Source organism: Oncorhynchus kisutch, linkage group LG11 (genome assembly GCF_002021735.2).
Source record: "Oncorhynchus kisutch isolate 150728-3 linkage group LG11, Okis_V2, whole genome shotgun sequence".
In the NCBI taxonomy this organism is placed as follows: domain Eukaryota; kingdom Metazoa; phylum Chordata; class Actinopteri; order Salmoniformes; family Salmonidae; genus Oncorhynchus; species Oncorhynchus kisutch.
The window spans coordinates 39,295,362-39,319,458 of record NC_034184.2 but is presented as its reverse complement, the minus strand read 5'-3'; the positions used below and the strand labels follow the sequence as shown (position 1 = coordinate 39,319,458).

Here is a 24,097-nt window from a genome sequence, read left to right as displayed (position 1 = left end):
CTTAGTTTTCACACTTTTGCCCAGCAACTCTTGGCGTACTGGGAAGAGGAACCTCCATCGAAGAAACGCTGTTTCATGACTGTAGCTTTGTAAACGTAATCGTCAGTGGAGTGGCTCATGCGTCCGTCTACAGAATTGACTCCTAGGTAAACCGTTTATGTGCATTAGGTTGCGCAATGTAAGCTAAAATAAGTGTTATGGTCTGCCTTTTTGATAGAGGGTGGTGATGAGGTTACCATCAGAGACCATAATTCACATATCTAGAAAATATAAATATTTCTAGTCACATTCTATGGAGAACTTGAGATCAGGGTTTATATCATTTGAGGAAAGAGACACATTCATTACGTTAATCCTGACTTCCAGTCCAAATATACAAGATATCATCAATATATCTCATATTGAAATTACTGTCTGAAATTGCAGCAGTACCATAGGGCAGTGTGTACCCTTTTCAGTCATATTCCATTAAACCACACCATTGTGAGCAAAATGAAGCGCTCTCTGTTTCCCGTTAATAATTTATCAATTTAAACTCATTATGATACAGAATTTGTCCTTAGAGCTTAACAAAAATAAGTACCTGCTCAAGGCTGGTACTGAAAATGTACTGTACTGGAGATGTGCAGAATTCTCATCACTTCATTAATGCCCTCAAGGGCTTACCCTGAGATGGAGGGATGTGATTAAATTAACAAATGTAAACCTAGTTACAGGTGGCTGTATCAATATACAAAAGTATGGACACCCATTCAAATTAGTGGATTCTGCTATTTCAACCACACACATTGCTGACCGGTGTATAAAATTGAGCACATAGCCATGCAGTCACCGTTGGACAAACATTGGCAGTAGAATGATCTTACTGAAAAGCTGACTTTCAATGGGGTACCGTCGTAGGATGCCACCTTTCCAACAAGTCAGTTTGTCAAATCTCTGCCCTGCTAGAGCTGTCCTGGTCAACTGTAAGTGGTGTTATTGTGAAGTAGTAGTAATAATGGCTCAGCCGCGAAGTGGTAGGCCACACAAGCTCACAAAACAGGACTCCCGGGGGCTGTGGTGCATCTAAATCATCTGTCCTCGGTTGCAACACTCACTACCGAGTTCCAAACTGCCTCTGGAAGCAACGTCAGTACAATAACTGTTCGTTGGAAGCTTCATGAAATGGGTTTCCATGGCCTAGCAGCCGCACACAAGCATAAGATCACAATGCGCAATACCAAGTGTATGCTGGAATGGTGTAAAGCTCGCCGCTGTTATACTCTGGAGCAGTGGGAACATGTTCTCTGGAGGGATGAATCACGCTTCACCATCTGGCAGTCCGACGGACAAATCTGGGTTTGGCAGATGCTTGGAGAAAGCTACCTGCCCGACTGCATAGTGGCAACTGTAAAGTTTGGTGGAGGAATAATGGTCTCGGTCTGTGTTTTATGGTTTGGGATGGTCCCCTTATTTCCAGTGAAAGGAAATCTTAATGCTACAGCATACAATGACATTCTAATCTATTCTGTGGTTCCAACTCTGTGGCAACAGTTTGTGGAAGGCCCTTTCCTTTTTCAGCAGGACAATGCACCCATACACAAAGTCCATACAGAAATGGTTTGTTGAGATCGGTGTGGAAGAAATTGACTGGCCTGCACAGAGCCCTAACCTCAACCCCATTGAACACCTTTTGGATGAATTGGAACGCTGACTGCGAGCCAGGCCTACTGCCCAACGTCAGTGCCCGACCTCACTAATGCTTTTGTGGCTGAATGGAAGCAAGTCCCTGCAGCAATGTTCCAACCTCTAGTGGAAATCCTTCCCAGAATAGTGTACGCTGTTATAGCAGGAAAGGGGGGACCAACTCCATGTTAATGCCCATGATTTTGGAATGAGAAGTTAGATGAGCAGGTGTCCACATACTTTTGGTCATGTCGTGTATAACACTGGCAGTGGACCACATATGTTTATCTATATTCCCACCAAACACTATTGTTCAATCCAAATCGATCCCAAATCCCTATGTACTTGTGTAAATCTGAATGGATTGGTATTCACAATGTTCATATTCTTGAAGATCGTAAACTCTTGGTTTGAGACCACAAAATCAACCAAAACTGCTGAATAGCATTTCTAATAGCTCTATATTTAAAATAATTTGAAGAATAGCTGAGATTAAATGATTTATTCACTTTCTACCTGGTTTTATGATTTGCCATTTAAGTTCAGACTTGAGTATTTTTCATTAAAATAAAAATGTATAACAAAGAACACTTCCCGAAACCCAAATTTGGGTCATGACCCACCAGTTGAGAAATTGCTGCTCTACACGTTCATTGGGGGTAGTAGGAGGTAGGGGTTGGTTTAGGTTCTGGGTGCCCTGTCTGTGACTAACATTGACATAAGTAGTAAAGTAGATTACCCTTTGGTGCCCTGTTTGACTCAGTTAATCTGCTCCTCTGTCCCACACGTCGTCCCCCACTGCAGTACATCCACCACCGGCTGATCCACCTGACCCCGGCCGACTACGACGACTTTGTCAACATCATCCGCAGTGCCCGCGGGGCCTTCTGTTTGACCCCTGTGGGAATGATGCAGTTCAACGACGTGCTTCAGAACCTGAAGAGGGGCAAGCAGACCAAGGAGCTGTGGCAGCGCATCTCTCTGGAGATGGCCACCTTCTCCCCATGACTGTGAGGGCAGTGGCGTGGGAGAGGAACGACGCTCCCACCCCACAAACCCACAGCCCTGTCAAGCTCTGGCTCTCTCCATCAACGTTTGGTTCTGCCTCGAATGCTCTCCCCATCCGCCTCCCTGGCCTCTCCTTCACCTGACCTGACGTCAACCCTCCTTGTGTACCTTGATGTACATACCCTACACAGCACACAGGCAGCACAATCAACCCCCATTCCCCACCCTTTTAGATGTCATACCTGTGTGAGACGCAGAGCTTTGTGGAAAGCTGAAAGGGAATCAGCTTGTGTTGTGTTCTGTGTCTGTTCGTGACTGAATTGCGTCTCCCATTATCATGGTTCATGTCTCTGTGTAACTTCCTGTAACATATATTCCCCCTCATCCTCCCAACTTTCCTTCCAGAAGCAGTCACGAAGGAGTGCTTTTTGGTTGCTTGGGGCATATAAGTTGTCATTTATTTTGTTGTTGGTTGGTTATTTTATTGAAACCACTGAGTAAGTCAGATTCATACTGCAACATTCCACTGTCCTGGGGGGAGTTAGCCTCCACCAGTCACTACGGATCTGAATTTTGGGTATTCTGACAGTGTTTAAAAAAGAAAGTAAAAAAAAAATAGACAAACTGTTTGTTGAAATAATAAAATGAAAAGAAATGTAATATGAAAATAGTAACCTGAGTACGGGTCAGGATTCTTTTAGTGTTTTGTTTTATCTTTTTTGATATTTTGAATGATGTGTATGCAGAGAGGAATTTTGAGAATGAGAGAGTGTAACGTGAGTGTTGTGTGGGTTCCCTTTTCCGATTCAGCGGTTTGAGGTTTTGGGTCTGGGAACACGGGTGTCTGGCTGGACCAAACTCATTGGCCCTTTTTGAGTGGGTCAAGAGTGCAAGTGGATGGCCTTTTGCAAATCTCAAGTACAATCATCCAATCAAATATCAGGATCACATAAAGGATGAGTGGACATGCTATTTACATGCCCTACACATCTAGAATCATAAAAGTGCTACGCTCAGAAAGGCTTATATGCAGACTGGGTTTCCAGGTTACATCCATCAGCTGTTACTGTGGAATTCATGTCCACTGTCCATTGATGTTCTATAGGGGACGTTGCCAGATCCCTGTGTTCCAAACCTGCACCTCCAACCCTGCTCTGGAGCTCACGGGTGACGTGACTTAGTAGAAAATGTACTGTGATATTTTTGTATTCCTCAGTGTAGCTTGGTTGGGGAAAAAAAGTATATATATAAATTGTGCTGATTGCAAGAGGTTGTAATTTAGAATAAAAGAAAAAAGGACATAAAGCAATACTGAAATGTAGAGTTTACTTAATAAAGGTTATTCAAAACACATGTGCTGTAATTTATTTTGTGGGTGGAAAGTACAAAAAATGGACATGATCAAAATTGATCGGTAGTGTACACAGATTTGCAGATATTGCAGGTGCAGCAGAATGTTTGTTTCTAGCTCCAACTGTAGTAATGCCAAGCAATAAAATAAAAATAAAAAACATAATCCAGAGACGCAAAAAAACAGAACGAGCAATGTTAGTCGTGTGTGTATTTGGAAAGTATACAGACCCCTTGACTTTATTTCTAATTTTGTTACGTTACAGCCTTATTCTGAAATGGATGAAATATTTTTTTCTTATCTACACACAATACCCCATGTCAAAGCAAAAAACTTTTTTTTATTTTTAGAAATGTTTGCAAATTTAGTAAAATACTAAAAACCGATACCTTAATTACATAAGTATTCAGACTTGAAATTTATACAACTTGTTTGGAGTCCACCTGTCGTAAATTCAATTGATTGGACATGATTTGGAAAGGCACACACCTGTCTATATATAAGGTCACGCAGTTGACTGCATGTCAGAGCAAAAACCAAGCCATGAGGTCGAAGAAATTGTCCGTAGAGCAAAATGTCTGCTGCATTGAAGGTCCCCAAAAACATAGTGGCCTCCATCATTATTAAGTGGGAAAAGCTTGGAACCACCAAGATTCCCGGGCAGCGAAGCTGTCTAAGGCACTGCATCTCAGTGCAAGCTTCGTCACACAATTGGCCCAGCGTTATCTGGGTTTGGCTGGTGTAGGTCGTCATTGTAAATAAGAATTTGTTTTTAACTGACTTGCCTAGTTAAACAAAGGTTAAATAAGACTTCCTAGAGCTGGCTGCCCGGCCAGACTGAGCAATCGGGGGAGAAGGGCCTTAGTCAGGGAGGTGACCAAGAACCCGATGGTCACTTTGACAGAGCTCCAGAGTTCTTCTGTGGAGATGGGAGAATTATTCAGAAGGACAACCATCTCTGCAGCACTCCACCAATCAGGCCTTTATGGTAGAGTGGCCAGATGGAAGCCACTCCTCAGTCAAAGGTACATGACCGCCAGCTTGGAGTTTCCCAAAAGGTACCTGAAGTACTCAGACCATGAGAAACAAGATTCTCTGGTCTGATGAAACCAAGCTCGAACTCCTTGGCTTGAATGCCAAGCATCACGTCTTGAGGAAATCTGGCATCATCCCTACGGTGACGCATGGTGGTGGCAGAATCATTCTGTTGGGATGTTTTTCAGTGGCAGGGACTGGGAGACTAGCCAGGATTGAGGGAAAGCTGAGTGGATTAAAGTACAGTGAGATCCTTGATGAAAACCAGCTTCAGAGGGCTCAGGACCTCAGACTGGGGCAAAGGTTCACCTTCCAACAGGATAACGACCCAACGCACACAACCACCGCAGGAGTGGCTTCGGACCATGTTTCTGAATGCCCTTGAACCTGACCTGAAAATAGCTGTGCAGCGGCGCTCCCCATCAAACCTGACAGAGCTTGAGAGGATCTGCAGAAAATAATGGGAGAAACACCCCAAATAAAGGTATACCAAGCTTGTAGCATCATACCCAAGGAGAATCAAGGTTATAATCGCTGCCAAAGGTGCTTCAACAAAGTACTGAGTAAATGGTCTGAACATTTTTATGTAGATGGGATATTTCCGGATTTAAAAGAAAATACATCTGGAAACTTCAAAACTTGTTTTTGCTTTGTCATTAAGGCATATTGTGTGTAGATTGAAGGGAAAAAAAACATAAAATATCCTAAACTTTGAACATCCCACGGAGCCCCATTAAATCCATTATAGAAAAAATGGAAAGAATATGGCACCACAACAAATCTGCCAAGAGAGGGCTGCCCACCAAAATTCACAGTCCAGGCAAGGAGGGCATTAATCAGAGAGGCAACAAAGAGACCAAAGATAACCCTGAAGGAGCTGCAAAGCTCCACAGTGGAAATTGGAGTATCTGTCCATAGGACCACTTTAAGGTTTGTAGCTTTTTGGCCATCAAGAAAAATGCTATGTCTGGCGCAAACCCAACACCTCTCATCACCCCGAGAACATCATCCCCACAGTGAAGCATGGTGGTGGTAGTATCATGTTGTGGGATGCTTTTCATCGGCAGGGACTGGGAAACTGGTCAGAATTGAAGGAATGATGGATGGTGCTAAATACAGGGAAATTCTTGAGGGGAATCCTGTTTCAGTCTTCCAGAGATTTGATACTGGGACGGAGGTTCACCTTCCAGCAGGACAATGACCCTGAGCATACTGCTAAAGCAACACTCGGGTGGTTTAAGGGGAAACATTTAAATGTCTTGGAATGGCCTAGTCAAAGCCCAGAACTCAATCCAATTGAGAAACTGTGGTCTGACTGAAAGATTGCTGTACACCAGCGGAACCCATCCAACTTGAAGGAGCTGGAGCTGTTTTGCCTTTGAAGAATGGGCAAAAATTCCAGTGGCTTGATGTGCCAAGCTTATAGGGACATACCCCAAGAGAAAGAGGAAAAATGCCTTGGGGTGAATACTTTCACAAGCCACTGTATGCATACATGTGTGTAGATTGATGAATAATGGTGTGTAAAGACGGTATATGAATAGGAAAGGAATGTACAGTAGTAGTTATAGGATAAAGTGGGTAAAATGGTATGTAAACATTGAAGTTACCAGTGTTCAATGACTAAGGCAGCAGTCTCTAAGGTGCAGGGTAATGGGTGGAGGCTGGCTACTGGTGACTGTTGAACAGTCTGATGGCCTTGATAGAAGCTACTACTGAACCACAATTACTCTAAATCAGAAATAGTGTTTTTGTCTAAATCCTCTGAGCACTGACTGGCAAAATGAATTGGTATGATTGATGTAAATTTAATTTTTTTTAAATGCATGCTACGGTCTGTCACAGTATGAACAGGAGAGGGAGCTATAGGGCAATTTATGATCAAGTTCACCGGTAGCCTGGTTACAGTGATTTTATTTTCACACTTAGTTAATGATCTTCAGTTCTATGTGGTGTGGAAATACAATGTGATAACTAATTGTGTTTTTGTGTATTTCCCCATCAATTGACTTTCGTGGAAGGGTTCACAAATTAAACGTTCAGACAATGGGGTTCACATTGGAATACCCAATGTTTTAGTTGCTACCTGCTCAGACGCCAAAGTTAGCATTTTGTCATCACTTTGTTGACCCAAGTAAAAGGAGTAGCATAGCCGAATAAGCTCTGCACTTTTGCCCCTTATGCACCTGTGAGTAAAAAGTAAGCCTGAAAGAAGCTCGGGGTGTTCTGTCGGGACAAGGGTATCATGAAATATATCCGTGTTATGGGGGTTAAAACAAGCATGATCAATTGTATTGTCCGTTTTGCGCTTTAACCTTAAAATACCAACACAATTCGCCTCAAAATTGGGTAATTTCGAGGATTTTCCTCCTCTCCGATCAGAGAAATTATTCAAAATAAACAACGTTTGTATGTCCACTGTTAGGAAATCTCCCTCCTCCTCCTCCTGCTCACTTTGGTTCATTCCGGAGTTTCGGCAGAATGCATCGATTGCTGAATGAAGATGGCGGATTCAGGAACGATGCTGTCAACTAGACTTTAAACATTTGCATATTTTCTGTCGTTATGCATTTCGTGTGGATATTGGTCTTTCAAAAACGTACCTAGGTAAGTAAAACACCATATTTACTTTGAATATGTTGCGTGTCCTCTTTAACTTGAAGGCACCCCATTGAATGTGTACAACACTAAGTTAGCCGGTAGGCTAACCTCTCAAGCATATAGCTAGCTATATTTCATTGCCAGTTGGCAATGCATGGTTTTCCTCTCTATATTTTCTTTACAATTTAAGTGAATGACGTGGACATGTGTATTCACATCATTAGTAACGTTCGCTAAATATGAAGAAACGTTTGGTGAATTCCAGCAGCATGTGTTTGTTGGAGCTAGTCGTTCTATCGAGATGCTTAGAGTTGTTTGCTTACTATTAAGAGGCTAGTGGTGAATCATATGGCTGACTGTTGCATGTAAAAGTTTTTCCATAACCAGTAACTCCCCATCGTTATTCTGGTATGTAACAACCGTATTTTTTTTATTTTTACTGTAAAGTGTTTTTGTTTACAGTTTGAAACGTTTATTTTTATTTTATTACATTCATGTATTGTAAGTGAGAGGTAGGCATTAGTCTGAAGCCGAAAAGTAAAGGAAATTCTCGAGCACCACAATGCCTATTCCACCCATGCTCTACCAAGGCTTTCCAGCACACAGCTTTGATTTAGCTATGTTGGTATATTGTACTTCAAACAATGTGGTTGAAATTCACTGCCGACTGCGTGATTTTACAGATAATTGTATGTGTGTGGTACAGAAATTAGGTAGTCATTCAAAAATCATGTGAATCCATGCAACACAGAGTGAATCCATGCAACTCATGATTTGTGAAGCAAATGTTTACTCCTGAACATATTTAGGCTTGCCATAACAAAGTGGTTGATTACTTATTGAATTGACTTAAGACATTTCAGCTTTTAATTTTAAAAATGTTCTAAAAACATAATTCCACATAGACATTATAGGGTATTGTGTATAGGCCAGTGACATCTCAATTTAATCAATTTAAAATTCTGTCTGTAACACGTGGAAAAAGTCAAGGGGTATAAATGCTTTCTGAAGGCACTGTATGTTAACACTCAACTGGCCTAATAATTGCAGAGTATTCCAGACATTTTGACTCTTAACAGTGTGGTGGTAGAGGTTTTTCCAGGACAGGGGCTGTGGCTACTCCTCAGTAATTAATTGCTCAAGGAACCACATGATCTTTTTGGTTATTGAATGAAGGTTAGTAGATTTGAAGTTGCTGCCATTGATTGGTTGAGATGTGGACACCATGGGAGAAAGAGACACAGCAACCCTGGTGTTCTATTATGTTTTCTCTGATGAGCAGTATTAATGTGATAGCCTTGAAACTATTGTTTTGAATCTATCGATCCTGATGAGTAATGTAATGCTAGTGAATGTATGTCATTCTTTTCCCAAAGTGCACTTATACAATGCATGTAAAAAGTAGCCTACATACAGCATCATGCTCAGCTTAATTTTGCACCTCAAATGAACACTTTTTTTACAAGCTCTATTTTGAAAGACTGGGTACAATAAGCTCAGTCCTTGTTTCATGATCCCGCTTCAACAACTTGTTTCATTCTATTTTTGAGTGGAAAGCCCAATTAGTGTTGAGCTGTGGGCTCAAGATGACTTCTGTCCTCTGAGCATATTACTGATGTCTGAGAGAACCACTTTATAATTAAGAGTAAGGCCTGGGGGTGGCTCTCACAATGATTGTTTCTGCATGAAGGGTATTAACTAGGTATTTTTTAAAGTGGAACAGGACTAACTTTCCCTTTTTAATGTGGCACTGGACAAACCCTATCTCCAACAGTACATGTTTTTAAAATGGACTATGCAAAAATAAGCATTGTTTATTTTTCACGTTTGACCCATTTATAAAGCTTTGCTTTGCTGAAAGGTAAGGTTGATTGGTTATGTCCTTGCCTTTTAATGCTCATCAGCAAGCCTTTAGATTGTAGGTTCCTATTCTATACTGAACAAAAATATAAATGCAACATGTAAAGTGTTGGTCCCATGTTTCATGAGCTGAAATAAAAAATCGCAGAAGTTTTTCATACGCATAAAAAGCTTATTTCTCTCATTTTGTGGCCAAATTCGTTTACGTCCCTGTTAGTGAGCATTTGTCCTTTGCCAAGATAATCCTGACCTGACATGTGGTATATCAAGAAGTAGATTAAACAGCATGATCATTATAAAGGTGCACGTTTTGCTGAGGATGATAAAAGGCCACTCTCAAATGTGCAGTTTTGTCACACAACACAATGCCACAGATGATTTAAGGGAGCGCGCAATTGGCATGCTGACTGCAAGAATGTCCACTGGAGCTCTTGTCAGAGAATTTAATGTTAATTTCTCTACCATAAGCCGACTCCAATGTTGTTTTAGAGAATTTGGCAGTACGTCCAACCAGCCTCACAACCGCAGACCACGTGTAACCACGCCAGCCCAGGACCTCCACACCCGGTTTCCTGCGGGATCGTCTGAAACCAGCCACCCAGACAGCTGATGAAACTGAGTATTTCTGTTTGTAATGAAGCTCGTTTTTGGGGAAAAACTTATTCTGGTTGGCTGGGCTCCCCAGTTGCTGGGCCTGGCTCACCAGTGGGTGGGCCTCTGCCCTCCCAGGCCCAACCATGGCTGCGCCCCTGCCCAGTCATGTGAAATCCATAGATTAGGGCCGAATTAATTTCAATTGACTGATTTCCGTAAAATCATTGAAATTCAGTATATTTGCTGCCTAATTAAGTTTGAGAGTGGACATTTCTTCCTTTGCCTGAGTTTAAGTCCAACACGTCAAGTGCACCTGATGTGTATGGTCCTTGCTGAGAAGTTATATTTAGGCTATACTTTGTTCATCATTCGGCAATTGACACCTAGGCATAAACCACAAGAAATGATGTGGAGCTGGTATTTAATTGCCTCATTCAACTCTGCGAGGTTCTCTGCTGACTTCAATCTTTGTGGTGGTTACGATGGAGTTGAAGTACATTAATAACATTTAATGCCCCCCGGATTGGAAAATGGGCCTTGAGATTGATGCAGGGTTGCATTGACATTTTGGAGCTGAAGGGTGGCAGTTGTATGGCAATCTCAAATCAAATGTATTTATCACACGCTTCGTAAGGTGTAGACTAACAGTGAAATGTTTAGTAGTGGTTGAGCATCAATAAATTCCTCTTATTTTTCACCTACTGGGACACAGGATTTTGTACAGATCTCAGGACACTGCCTCAAACCCTTTTCCTTCCTAGGAAAATGGGAGAATGATATTGGCAGGGGTTGAATTCCTACGCGCTATCGCAGCAACAACGGAGGCAATGCTAATGGTTTTGTCTGCTTGAGGCTGTTCTTAATGTATTATCTCTTGAAACAATTAGAACTAGTCACCAGTGTTGGGGTCAGTTGCTTTTAAATGAGGAAAATTGGAACTGGTATTGGAATTTCAGTTTGCTTCCTGAATTGACTGTCCTTACTGGGTCATTTTCAGAGGGTCTAGGTGGTTGTTGAGTCAATGGTTCAGTACTATCTATTCTGAGCAAACATCCTGTGTATGTCTTTGGAATTCAGAGTCAGGCAGTATAATGAAGTATATCCGCACTGTGTGTGTTGGAAAAGTATATTTAATTTTGTCTGTTCTAGATCAGAGGTTCCCAACCAGGGTTACTAGGACCCCTGGTGGTACTTGGCCTGGGTGATATGATTTTCTCAAATTTATGGGCGATTTTTATATATATATATATATATATATATATATATATATATAACCACGCCAGCCCAGGACCTCCACACCCGGTTCCTGCTAATGAAGCTCGTTTTTGGGGAAAAACTTATTCTGGTTGGCTGGGCTCCCCAGGCAGTATAATGATGACAAATATACTGCATTTCAAACAGCCAGCAATAATCTAATGAATTCAGGGATTGGGAAATTATAGCTAGGCTAAATATAAGCCTTTCACAACCATAAGACCACTAATAATTTTATTATTATTATTTGGTAGCCTAGTGGTTAGAGCGTTGGACTAGTCACCGAGCAGTTGTAAGATCGAATCCCCCAGTTGACAAGGTAAACAATCTGTCATTCTACCCCTGAACAAGGCAGTTAACCCCCTGTTCTTAGGCCGTCATTGAAAAAAATAATTTGTTATTAACTGACTTGCCTGGTAAAATAAAAAACTAAATGATCTGCTTTTTTGCAATAGTCTCTGATCTGTCTTTGAAGTCTGAAAATGCAATTTTTGTTACAAATTTAACCAGAGCCATGCATAATGCACATTCACTTCTTGTAGCAGTCATTATAGAAATGTATCACGGGTCCATAAACAATCTCTCAAGCACCGCATGCTAGTGAGTAGCCAGCTAATCTTTATTGGAGTCTTCATATTTTAAGTTTAGACAAATTTGCTAGCTAACAAGGCAGAACAGTTTAATTGTTATGAACACACCCTTCAGTCCGTGTCCAACTGTTTGAACTGTAGTGACGCTTCTTGCACTGAGATGCAGTGCCTTACACCGCCGTGTGTGTTAACTATTTAACTGTACATGAATGCTTAAAAGGTCGCAATTTTGTTTTATATCGGTTATTGGTATTGTTTTTTTTTTTGGCAAGGGAAATATCAGGTATCGGCCAAAAATGTCATATCGGTGCATCACTAGTTTTTGGGTATACTAGTTAGAGAACCTGATTTGACAGCTTGGCCAACACTTGGATATTCAAATGAGCTCCCACATAGTGGGGCCCTGGGGCAGACTGCCCGAGCTCGGCTGCACCAAGTGAACTAGCATGGATGGATTCAGGAAGCACAATGGAACTACTAGGGCACTTTACTACAACAGCAATACATGCAGACTGATTATTTCACAAGCCTGAGTCATTTCTATTATTTGCTTTGTCACTAAATTCCTGATATTTCTTTCTCTATTTTTGTCACTATATTCCTAGCTAAATTAGCCGCCATAGGTAACGTTAGAATGCTAGCTAATAGAATTGACTGGCGAGATACAGGTAACTGCCAAAATAAAGGAAACACTTCAGTAAATGAGGGATACAAAGTATATTGAAAGCAGGTGCTTCCACGCAGGTTTTTCCTGAGTTAATTAAGCAATTAATATCCCAACATGCTTAGGGTCATGTATAAAAATGCCCAGTTGCTCATTATTTTGGCTACCATGGCTAGAAGAATAGATTTCATTGATTTTGAGAAAGGTGTTGTAATAGAGCAGAGGTGGTTAAAAGGCTATGTCTGTCTGTCACCTGATCTCAAACCCAATTGAACACTTATGGTAGATTCTAGAGCAGTGTCTGAAACACCATTTTCCACCACTATCAACAAAACATCAAATGATTGAATTTCTTATGGAAGAATGGTGATGCATCCCTCAAAGAGTTTCAGACACTGGTAGAATCTATACCAAGACGCAGTGAAGCTGTTCTGGAGGCTTGTGGTGGCCCAATGCCCGATTAAGACACCATGTTGGTGTTTTCTTTATTTTGGCAGTGACCTGTAGTTGTTGCGTAGGCTTTGTCCTTTTTTGCCTAAACCAGCTGTGAATGGCTTGTCTTGCTAGCTTGTGTGCAGTTGAGTGTGCACTACTGAGCCCATGGGGTTTTCTAATATAAGCAAAAGTCCGCCCTCTGTGATCTGGAAACCGATAAGTGGTCAACACGTGTGTCAATTTATTGGTAGGCAAACAGAAGTGTTATCCCCCCTCGATAGCCACCTTTCATCGATGATACTCATGTGTATCCTACCGCGAAAATGTTTCGAAGTCTGCCACACACCCTTCGAATCAAGTTTTGTTTTGTTAGAGGAGAAAACATACACACGTGTAAAAACAATATGCTACTAATTGTTTTTATCTCTACTAAACAAAATTATAAACACAACATGTAAAGTGATGGTCCCATGTTTCATGAGCTGAAATTAAGATCCCAGAAGTTTTTCATATGCACAAAAAGCATATTTCTCTAAAATTTTGTGCACATTTGTTTACATCCCTGTTTGTGAGCCTTTCTCCTTTGCCAAGATAATCCACCCACCTGACGCTGTGGCATAGCAAGAAGCTGATTAAACAGCATGGTCATTACACAGGTGCACCTTGTGCTGGGGACAATAAACGGACCCTCTAAAACGTGCAGTTTTGTCACACAACACAATGCCACAGATATCTCAAGTTTTGAGGGAGCGTGCATTGGCATGCTGACTGCAGGAATGTCCACCAGAGCTGTTGCCAGATCATTTAGTGTTCATTTCTCTACCATAAGCCGCCTCCAACATCGATATAGAGAATTTTGGCAATACGTCCAACTGGTCTCACAACAGCAGACCACGTATAACCATGCCAGCCCATGACCTCTACAACCGTCTTTTTCATCTGCGGGACTGTCTGAGACCAGCCACAAATATTTCTGGGCCTGGCTCCCCAGTAGGTGGGCCTATGCCCTCCCTGGCCTAACGATGGTTGTGCTCCTACCCAGTCATGCGAATCCCATAGTCCTGCAACAATTTTTTTTCAGTTGAATGATTTCCTTACATGACCTGTAATTGTTGTAGGTTGCGTTATATTTTTGTTCAATGTATATAAAATGTATTGTACAATTAACTTAAATTGTTTTGAGTGCTTTACAGTTTTTTTTATCCACCCCTGTAAACGTCATTTGTCTAATGATGCGTTAGTGGAGAAGGACTGTGTCATTTCCAACAAGCGCATTTTCATCCAATGTTCACTCTCCTCGCCGACTCTCCTCGATTAACTTTGACCTTTTTCAGGTGGCGAGAGAGGGCGGCGGAGGAGAAGAGAGCGCAGGAGGTGAGCAAATCTGATTGATAAAAGGCCCATGTCTCCCCAAGCCTCGAAGGATCCTACTCCCCACCGGAGAATTTACATATAGGCCTGTCTCGGGCCAAATAGGATGTCATTATCCAAACAATGTCTTTTAATAAATTAAAAAAACAAAAAAAACAAAAACAGTTTGTTTCAAAAACAAGTTTGAAATGAGGTTTTACTGAGTGTTTTTTCTCAAATGTATGCTTTGGCCACTACTACAAATACAGGACAAGCCAACATTATTTAGGTATGAGCAAACCGAATAAACCAAAATTAAAATGAGATTTTCACTGGACAGTTACCCTGTAAGGGTGGCAAAGTGAAAAGCTGCACATCTTAATTTCACTGACAGCTCACTAAGGAAGTGGATTGACAGGAAAACCTGTCATTTTTTTCAGACATCTTCCTGTCAGCCCTGTGACTTTCAACAGGTCAGGGAACAAACGCATCTTTCAAACATGGTCAATCAGAGAAACCCAATTGGGCAGGGAGGAGGAGCCGGGTGAAGTCATCCCATTAGAAGGCAAGATTGAATGGTCCTTGACCCCTTCTCGATCTTATTCACAGCCAGGATCAATATGTGCTTACCTTAACAGCTTCTGTTATTAATAATATACACTGTGTCTGAGATGCAGACGCTGCAGGGATTACACAGCAGCCGGGGTCAATAGGTTGAGGTAATGATGCGGCAGTGGTTTAATATCGGGGCTGCCGAGTGAGCTTTGGGCTACAGTCAGAGCACGGCGGGGGGAGGATCTCTCCACTCGAGGCCTGTAGGGCCTCAATTAGCTCCATCTGATACACACTGGCTGGAATTTGTTTAACGTGTCAGTTTTCTCTCTTTCCTTGCAATCAATGAATTGTGGTTGAAATTTAGTCTTAGGGTTTTGGAAATAAGGTGAACTGTGTAGCAGTGCTTTGAGAGCATTTATTTACTTAGATGACTCTAGATTCTGTTCAAAAATAGGTAATTGTGTAATGTTATAATGTGCTAGCCTATGCCTACAGTGCCTCGCAAAAGCATTCATCCTCTTGGTGTTTTTCCTATTTTGTTGCATTACAACCTGTAATTTAAATCGATTTTTATTTAGATTTCATGTAATGGACATACACAATATAGTCCAAATTGGTGAAGTGAAATGAAAAAAAGAACACTTTTCAAATAAATAAAAAACGGAAAACTGGTGCGTGCATATGTATTCACCCCCTTTGCTATGAAGCCCCTAAATAAGATCTGGTGCCACCAATAACCTTCAGAAGTCAAATCATTAGTCAAATAAAGTCCACCTGTGTGCAATCTAAGTGTCATTATCTGTCACATGATTTCAGTGTGTATATGTGTATATATATATGTATATATGTGTGTTCTGACAGGCCCCAGAGTCTGCAACACCACTAAGCAAGGGGCATCATCAAGCAGGCGGTGCTATGAAGACCAAGGAGCTCTCCAAACAGGTCAGGGACAAAGTTGTGGAGAAGTACAGATCAGGGTTGGGTTATAAAAAAAATATCCCACACTTTGAACATCCCACGGAGCACCATTTAAATCCATTATTAATAAATGGAAAGAATATGGCACCTCAACAAAACTGCCAAGATGGGGCCGCCCACCAAAACTCACGGACCAGGCAAGGAGGGCATTAATCAGAGCGGCAACAAAGAGACCAAAGATAACCCTGAAGGAGCTGCAAAGCTCCACAGTGGAAATTGGAGTATCTGTCCATAGGACCACTTTAAGCCGTACACTCCACAGAGCTGGGCTTTATGGAATTGGCCAGAAGAAAATAAGCAAACATGTTTGGTGTTTACCAAAAGGCATGTGGGAGACTCTCCAACATATGGAAGAAGGTACTCTGGTCAGTTGAGACTAAAATAGAGCATTTTGGCCATCAACGAAAACGCTATGGCTGGCGCAAACCCAACACCTCCTGTCACTCCGAGAACACCATCCCCACAGTGAAGCATGGTGGTGGCAGCATCATGCTGTGGAGATGTTTTTCATCGGCAGGGACTGTGAAACTGGTCAGAATTGAAGGAATGATGGATGGTGCTAAATACAGGGAAATTCTTGAGGGGAAACCTGTTTCACTCTTCCAGAGATTTGAGACTTAGGTTCACCTTCCAGCAGGACAATGACCCTAAGCATACTGCTAAAGCAAAACTCGAATGGTTTAAGGGGAAACATTTAAATGTCTTGGAATGGCCTAGTCAAAGCCCAGACCTCAATCCAATTGAGAAACTGTGGTCTGACTGAAAGATTGCTGTACACCAGCGGAACCCATCCAACTTGAAGGAGCTGGAGCAGTTTTGCCTTGAAGAATGGGCAAAAATCCCAGTAGCTAGATGTGCCAAGTTTATAGAGACTAGAGGTCGACCGATTTAAGATTTTTCAACGTCGATACCGATTTATTGGAGGACCAAAAAAAGCCGATACCTATACATCGGCCAATTTGTAATTTAAAAAAAGTAATTTATTTGTTATAATGACAATTACAACAATACTGAATGAACACTTATTTTAACGTTTAATATAATACATCAATAAAATCAATTTAGCCTCAAATGAATAATGAAACATGTTCAATTTGGTTTAAATAATGCAAAAAGAAGAAAGTAAAAGTGCAATATGTGCCATGTAAGAAAGCTAACGTTTAAGTTCCTTGCTTAGAACATGAGAACATATGAAAGCTGGTGGTTCCTTTTAACATGAGTCTTCAATATTCCCAGGTAAGAAGTTTTTAGGTTGTAGTTATTATAGGACTTTCTCTCTGTACGATTTGTATTTCATATACCTTTGACTATTGGATGTTCTTATAGGCACTTTATTATTGCCAGTGTAACAGTATAGCTTCCATCCCTTTCTTCGCCGCTACCAGGGCTCGAACCAGGAACACATCGACAACCTCCACCCTCGAAGTAGCGTTACCCATGCTGAGCAAGGGGAACAAGTATTCCATTGAATCCCTGAGCTGACAAGGTAAAAATCTGTTGTGCTTCCCCTGAACAAGGCAATTAACCCACTAGGACGTCATTGAAAATGTGTTCTTAACCGACTTGCCTCATTAAATGATTTTGCCGAATGAAGTCGGCAAAATCCGTGTCCAAAAATACAGATTTCCGATTGTTATGAAAACTTGAAATTGGCCCTAATTAATCGGCCATTCCAATTTAATCGGACAACCTCTAATAGAGACATACCCCAAGAGACTTGCAGCTGTAATTGCTGCAAAAGGTGGCTCTACAACGTATTGACTTTGGGAGGTGAATAGTTTTTTTGTCTTATTTCTTGTTTGTTTCACAATAAAAAAATATTTAGCATCTTCAAAGTGGTAGGCATGTTGTGTAAATCAAATGATACAAAACCCCTCAAATCAATTTTTTTATTCCAGGTTGTAAGGCAACTAAATAGGAAAAATGCCAAGGGGCTGAATACTTTCGCAAACCACTGTATATCACCTCCCATAGTCTCCCAATTGCCTCAGTCATTGGCATGTAGTAGAGGGACCGGGACATTTTGAAATGATGTACCTTTAGGCTGTAGTCAAGGTGTGTGTTAAAACATGAGTAGCAGGTTGTTTTAATGACATGTTACCTCGGAAGTGCCTCTGTATTCCTCCAGTAGTAAAATAGGTCTTCTGCTCGGAAAGACCATGAAAGCATTGAAAATGTTCTTACCTGAATCGCCAGCAGTTCAATCGCAACGACTCCCTCTCATACACTTTCAGAAAGTCATTAGCATCTTGACTGCCTATTGAGTGCGTTTGAATCCTCACTGTTTTGTCCTTCATGAGCATTTAAGAATGGCGGCCCAGCTGTTTTCTCAACTTCCTCCTAGCAGCATGTTTAGGGTAAGAGTGGGTATAACTAATTACATTCTTGTGCAGACCTGACCCATCTTCCCTATGCTATCCATGGGATAAACCTCAGCATTTCCTCGCTGGGGACACAGAGGGGCTAGAGAGCAGCATAATTCTCTAATTTAACATGATCATCTCAATGCAGCCCTGAAATGTGATGTCCTGGTGTGCAGTGCACTAAGCTGTACGTAGCCTAACAGTAAGTAGCTCAGTGTGCAGTGATGCACCCATGTGCTGGAGCCATAATACCTGTCTCTCTGCTCCAGTACTACTAGGTTATATGAACTGATGGTTATATATACACTGCTCAAAAAATAAAGGGAACACTTAAACAACACAATGTAACTCCCAAGTCAATCACACTTCTGTGAAATCAAACTGCCCACTTAGGAAGCAACACTGACAATACATTTCACATGCTGTTGTGCAAATGGTATAGACAACAGGTGGAAATTATAGGCAATTAGCAAGACATCCCCAATAAATGAGTGGTTCTGCAGGTGGGGACCACAGACCACTTCTCAGTTCCTATGCTTCCTGGCTGATGTTTTGGTCACTTTTGAATGCTGGCGGTGCTTTCACTCTAGTGGTAGCATGAGACGGAGTCTACAACCTACACAAGTGGCTCAGGTAGTGCAGCTCATCCAGGATGGCACATCAATGCGAGCTGTGGCAAGAAGGTTTGCTGTGTCTGTCAGCGTAGTGTCCAGAGCATGGAGGCGCTACCAGGAGACAGGCCAGTACATCAGGAGACGTGGAGGAGGCCGTAGGAGGGCAACAACCCAGTAGCAGGACCGCTACCTCCACCTTTGTGCAAGGAGGAGCAGGAGGAGCACTGCCAGAGCCCTGCAAAATGACCTCCAGCAGGCCACAAATGTGCATGTCTGCTCAAACGGTCAGAAAGACTCCATGAGGGTGGAGTACAGTCAATAACACAAAATAAAATAAAAATAGAATCCATGTGCAGATGTAGGGAGGTAGGAAATAAATAAATAAATAGGAAAATAATTACAACTTAGCATTAATACTGGAGTGATATAAAGTTGAAGTTTACATACACCTTACATACATTTAAAATCCTTTTTTCACAATTCCTGCCAGTAAAAATTCCCTGTTTTAGGTCAGTTAGGATCACCACTTTATTTTAAGAATGTGAAATAGAATGATTTCTTTCAGCTTTAATTTCTTTCATCACATTCCCAGTGGGTCAGAAGTTTACATACACTCAATTATTATTTGGTAGCATTGTCTTTTAAACAATTTAAACTTGGGTCAACCATTTTGTGTAGCCTTCCACAAGCTTCCCACAATAAGTTGGGTGAATTTGGCCCATTCCTCCTGACAGAGCTGGTGTAACTGACTCAGGTTTGTTGGCCTCCTTGCTCGCACACGTTTTTACAGTTCTGCCCACAAATTTTCTATAGGATTGAGGTCAGGGCTTTGTGATGACCACTCCAATACGTTTACTTTGTTGTCCTCAAGCCATTTTGCCACAACTTTGGAAGTATTGTCCATTTGGAAGACCCATTTGCGAACAAGCTTTAACTTCCTGACATGTCTTGATGTTGCTTCAATATATCCACATAATTTTCCTACCTCATGAAGCCATCTATTTTGTGAAGTGCACCAGTCCCTCCTGCAGCAAAGCACCCCCACCCCTGTGCTTCACGGTTGGGATGGTGTTCTCCCCCTTTTTCCTCCAAACTTAAGTGGTCATTATGGCCAAACAGTTCTATTTTTGTTTCATCAAACAAGAGGACATTTCTCCAAAAGCACGATCTTTGTCCCCATGTGGAGTTGCAAACCGTAGTCTGGCTTTTTTATGGCGGTTTTGGAGCAGTGGCTTCTTCCTTGCTGAGCAGCCTTTCAGGTTATGTTGATATAGGACTTGTTTTACTGTGGATATAGATACTTTTGTACCTGTTTCCTCCAGCATCTTCACAAGGTCCTTTGCTGCTGTTCTGGGATTGATTTGCACTTTTCGGACCAAAATACATTCATCTCTAGGAGGCAGAACGCGTCTCGGCTGCATGGTCCCATGGTGTTTATACTTGCGTAGTATTGTTTGTACAGATGAACGTGGTACCTTCAGGCATTTGGAAAATGCTTCCAAGGATGAACCAGACTTGTGATGGTCTACAATTTGTTTTCTGAGGTCTTGGCTGATTTGTTGTTTTTCCCATGATGTCAAGCAAAGAGGCACCAAGTTTGAAGGTAGGCCTTGAAATACATCCACAGGTACACCTTCGATAGGCTAATTGACGTCATTTGAATCAATTAGAAGCCTCTAAAGCCATGACAATTTTCTGGAATTTTCCAAGCTGTTTAATGGCACAGTCAACTTAGTGTATGTAAACATCTGACCCACTGGAATTGTGATACATTGAATTCTAAGTTAAAAAACATGTCTCTAAACAATTGTTGGAAAACGACAAAGTAGATGTCCTAACCAACTTGCCAAAACTATAGTTTGTTAAAACTACCCATCCCGGATCCGGTATATTTGTCATCACCAACCGCTGAATAGCATAGCGCAACAGTCAAATAATATTACTATATTTTTAAACACAGCTTAGCCTTTTGTTAATCACCCTGTCGTCTCAGATTTAGAAATAATGCTTTGCAGCGAAAGCAATGCAAGAGTTTGTAAGTTTATCGATAGCCCAGCATAGCATTATGTACACTTAGCATCAGGAAGCTTGGTCACGAAAATCAGTTTTTTTTTAATAATCAATCCTCAAGGTGTTTTTCAAATATCTATTAGATAATATATCAACCGGGACAGTTGGCTTTTCACTTGGACCGGGAGGAACAATGGCTGCCTCTCTCTTTTGCGCAAGAATCACTCTGAGAGCCCCCACCTGACCACTTACATAATGTGGTTGTTCACCCTCATTCTTCAAAATAAAGGCCTGAAACCATGTCTTAAGGCTGTAGACACCTTAGGGAAGCCATAGAAAAAGGAATCTGGTTGATATCCCTTTCAATGGTCAATAGGGATGCATAGAAACACAGATTTCAAAATAAGAGTCACTTCCTGATTGGATTTTTCTCAGGCTTTCGCCTGCAATATCTGTTCTGTTATACAATATTTGTACAGTTTTGGAAACATTTTTGAGTGTTTTCTATCCTAATTATATGCATATTCTAGCATCTGGTCCTGAGAAATAGGCCGTTTACTTTGGGAATGTTATTTTTCCAAACATAACAATAGTGCCCCCTAGCTTCAAGAGGTTATTAACACAATGTGTGTAGTGGTTGAAAAACGAGTTTTCATGACTCCAATCTAACTGTATGTAAACTTCAGACTTCAACGGTATGTGCATATGATGATGTGCAAGTAGAGATACTGGGGAGCAAGAGAGTAAGTAGTAATATGGGGATGAGGTAGCCGGATGGGCTATTTACATATTGGCTGTGTACAGTGATCGGTAAGCTGCTCTGACAGCTTATGCTTAGTTAGAGAGCGAGATACAAGTCTCCAGCGTCAGATTTTTGCAATTTGTTCCAGTCATTGGCTGCAGAGAATTGGAAGGAAAGGCAGCCAAAGGAAGTGTTGGCTTTGGGGATGACAAGTGCAATATACCTGTGGTGGGTGTTGCTATCCAGTGCTGAGTAGTGGGGGGCTATTTTCTAAATGACATCGCCGAAGTCGAGGATCTGTAGGATAGTCAGTTTTACGAGGGTGTGTTTTGCAGCATGAGTGAAGGAGGCTTTATTTGCGAAATAGGAAGCCGATTCTAGATTTCATTTTGGATTGGAGATGCTTGATGTGAGTCTGGAAGAAGAGTTTACAGTCTGACCAGACTCCTAGTTATTTGTACTTGTCCACATATTCTAGATCAGAACCGTCCAGAGTAGTGATGCTAGTCAGGCGGGAGGTTGTAGGCAGCATTCTGTTGAAGATCATGTACTTAGTTTTACTAGCCAGATGTATACAGAATGGTGTCGTCTGCGTAAAGGATCAGAGAATCCCCAGCAGCAAGAGCGACATACATCATTGATATATACAGAGAAAAGAGTCGGCCCTAGAATTGAGCCCTGTGGCACCCCCATAGAGACTGCCAGAGACTGCCAGAGACAACAGGCCCTCCGATTTGACATACTGGACTCTGTCTGCGAAGTAGTTGGTGAACCAGGCGAGGCAGTCATTTGAGATGCCAAGGCTGTGAAATTAGCCTTGAAATGCTTAAAATTATCCATTATTGTAGATGTATCTGTGGTGACAGTGTTTCCTATAGTGTTTCCTAATGCAGTGTGCAGCTGGGAGGAGGTGCTCTTATTCTCCATTGGCTTTACAGTGTCCCAAAACTTTTTGGAATTAGTGCTACCGGAAGCAAATTTCTGTTTGAAAAAGCTAGCCTTTCCAAACTGACTGAAGATATTGGTTCCCGCCTTCCCTGAAGAGTTGCATATCGCGGGGGCTATTCGATGCTAATCAAATCAAATCAAATTTATTTATATAGCCCTTCGTACATCAGCTGATATCTCAAAGTGCTGTACAGAAACCCAGCCTAAAACCCCAAACAGCAAGCAATGCAGGTGTAGAAGCACGGTGGCTAGGAAAAACTCCCTAGAAAGGCCAATACCTAGGAAGAAACCTAGAGAGGAACCAGGCTATGTGGGGTGGCCAGTCCTCTTCTGGCTGTGCCGGGTGGAGATTATAACAGAACATGGCCAAGATGTTCAAATGTTCATAAATGACCAGCATGGTCGAATAATAATAAGGCAGAACAGTTGAAACTAGAGCAGCAGCACAGTCAGGTGGAAGTTGAAACTGGAGCAGCAGCATGGCCAGGTGGACTGGGGACAGCAAGGAGTCATCATGTCAGGTAGTCCTGGGGCATGGTCCTAGGGCTCAGGTCCTCCGAGAGAGAGAAAGAAAGAGAGAAGGAGAGAATTAGAGAACGCACACTTAGATTCACACAGGACACCGAATAGGACAGGAGAAGTACTCCAGATATAACAAACTGACCCCAGCCCCCCGACACATAAACTACTGCAGCATAAATACTGGAGGCTGAGACAGGAGGGGTCAGGAGACACTGTGGCCCCATCCGAGGACACCCCCGGACAGGGCCAAACAGGAAGGATATAACCCCACCCACTTTGCCAAAGCACAGCCCCCACACCACTAGAGGGATATCTTCAACCACCAACTTACCATCCTGAGACAAGGCTGAGTATAGCCCACAAAGATCTCCGCCACGGCACAACCCAAGGGGGGGGGCGCCAACCCAGACAGGATGACCACAACAGTGAATCAACCCACTCAGGTGACGCACCCCCTCCAGGGACGGCATGAGAGAGCCCCAGCAAGCCAGTGACTAATGCAGAATGCCACAGGATGTTTTTGTGCAGTCTAGTCTGGGATGAAACAAGGGCTGTATCTCTTCTTAGTTCTACATTTTTTGAATGGGGCATGAGATGGAGAGGAAAGCACTTTTGAAGAGCAACAAGGTCAATATCCTTCCAGGATACACAGGCCAGGTCGGTTAGAAATGCCTGCTCTCTGAAGTGTTTTAGGGAACGTTTGACAGTGATTAGGGGTGGTCGTTTGACTGCGGACCCATTACGCATGCAGGCAATGAGGCAGTGATTGCTGAGATCCTGGTTGAAGACAGCAGAGGTGTATTTGGATGGCAAGTTGGTCAGGATGTTATCTAAGAGGGTGCCCATGGTTACTGATTTTGGGTTGTGCCTGGTATGTTCCTTGATAATTTGTGTGAGATTGAGGGCATCTAGCTTAGATTGTCAGATGGCCGGAGTGTTAACCATATCCCAGTTTAGG

The 24,097-nt window shown here is 42.1% G+C and overlaps 2 protein-coding genes across 24 annotated transcripts in view; both read left to right on the top strand.

The window, feature by feature from the left end:
* The window catches only part of LOC109899707 (zinc finger SWIM domain-containing protein 8), a 43,678-nt gene extending 39,652 nt beyond the window's left edge, over window positions 1–4,026 (top strand). For all 22 annotated transcript variants that reach the window (XM_031835730.1, XM_031835738.1, XM_031835733.1 and 19 more), the window contains one exon: window positions 2,470–4,026. In XM_031835730.1, the coding sequence (XP_031691590.1) occupies window positions 2,470–2,673 (204 nt within the window). In that variant the 3' untranslated portion in view covers window positions 2,674–4,026. The remainder of the gene's footprint in view (window positions 1–2,469) is intronic.
* Window positions 4,027–7,477: 3,451 nt separating this feature from the next.
* The window catches only part of LOC109899708 (bifunctional heparan sulfate N-deacetylase/N-sulfotransferase 2-like), a 182,914-nt gene continuing 166,294 nt past the window's right edge, over window positions 7,478–24,097 (top strand). The window contains exons 1-2 of one of the 2 annotated variants that reach the window (XM_031835740.1): window positions 7,478–7,666; window positions 14,392–14,431. The gene's annotated coding sequence lies outside the window, so the exon portion shown is untranslated. The remainder of the gene's footprint in view (window positions 7,667–14,391; window positions 14,432–24,097) is intronic. The other variant, XM_031835741.1, reaches the window with a different exon arrangement.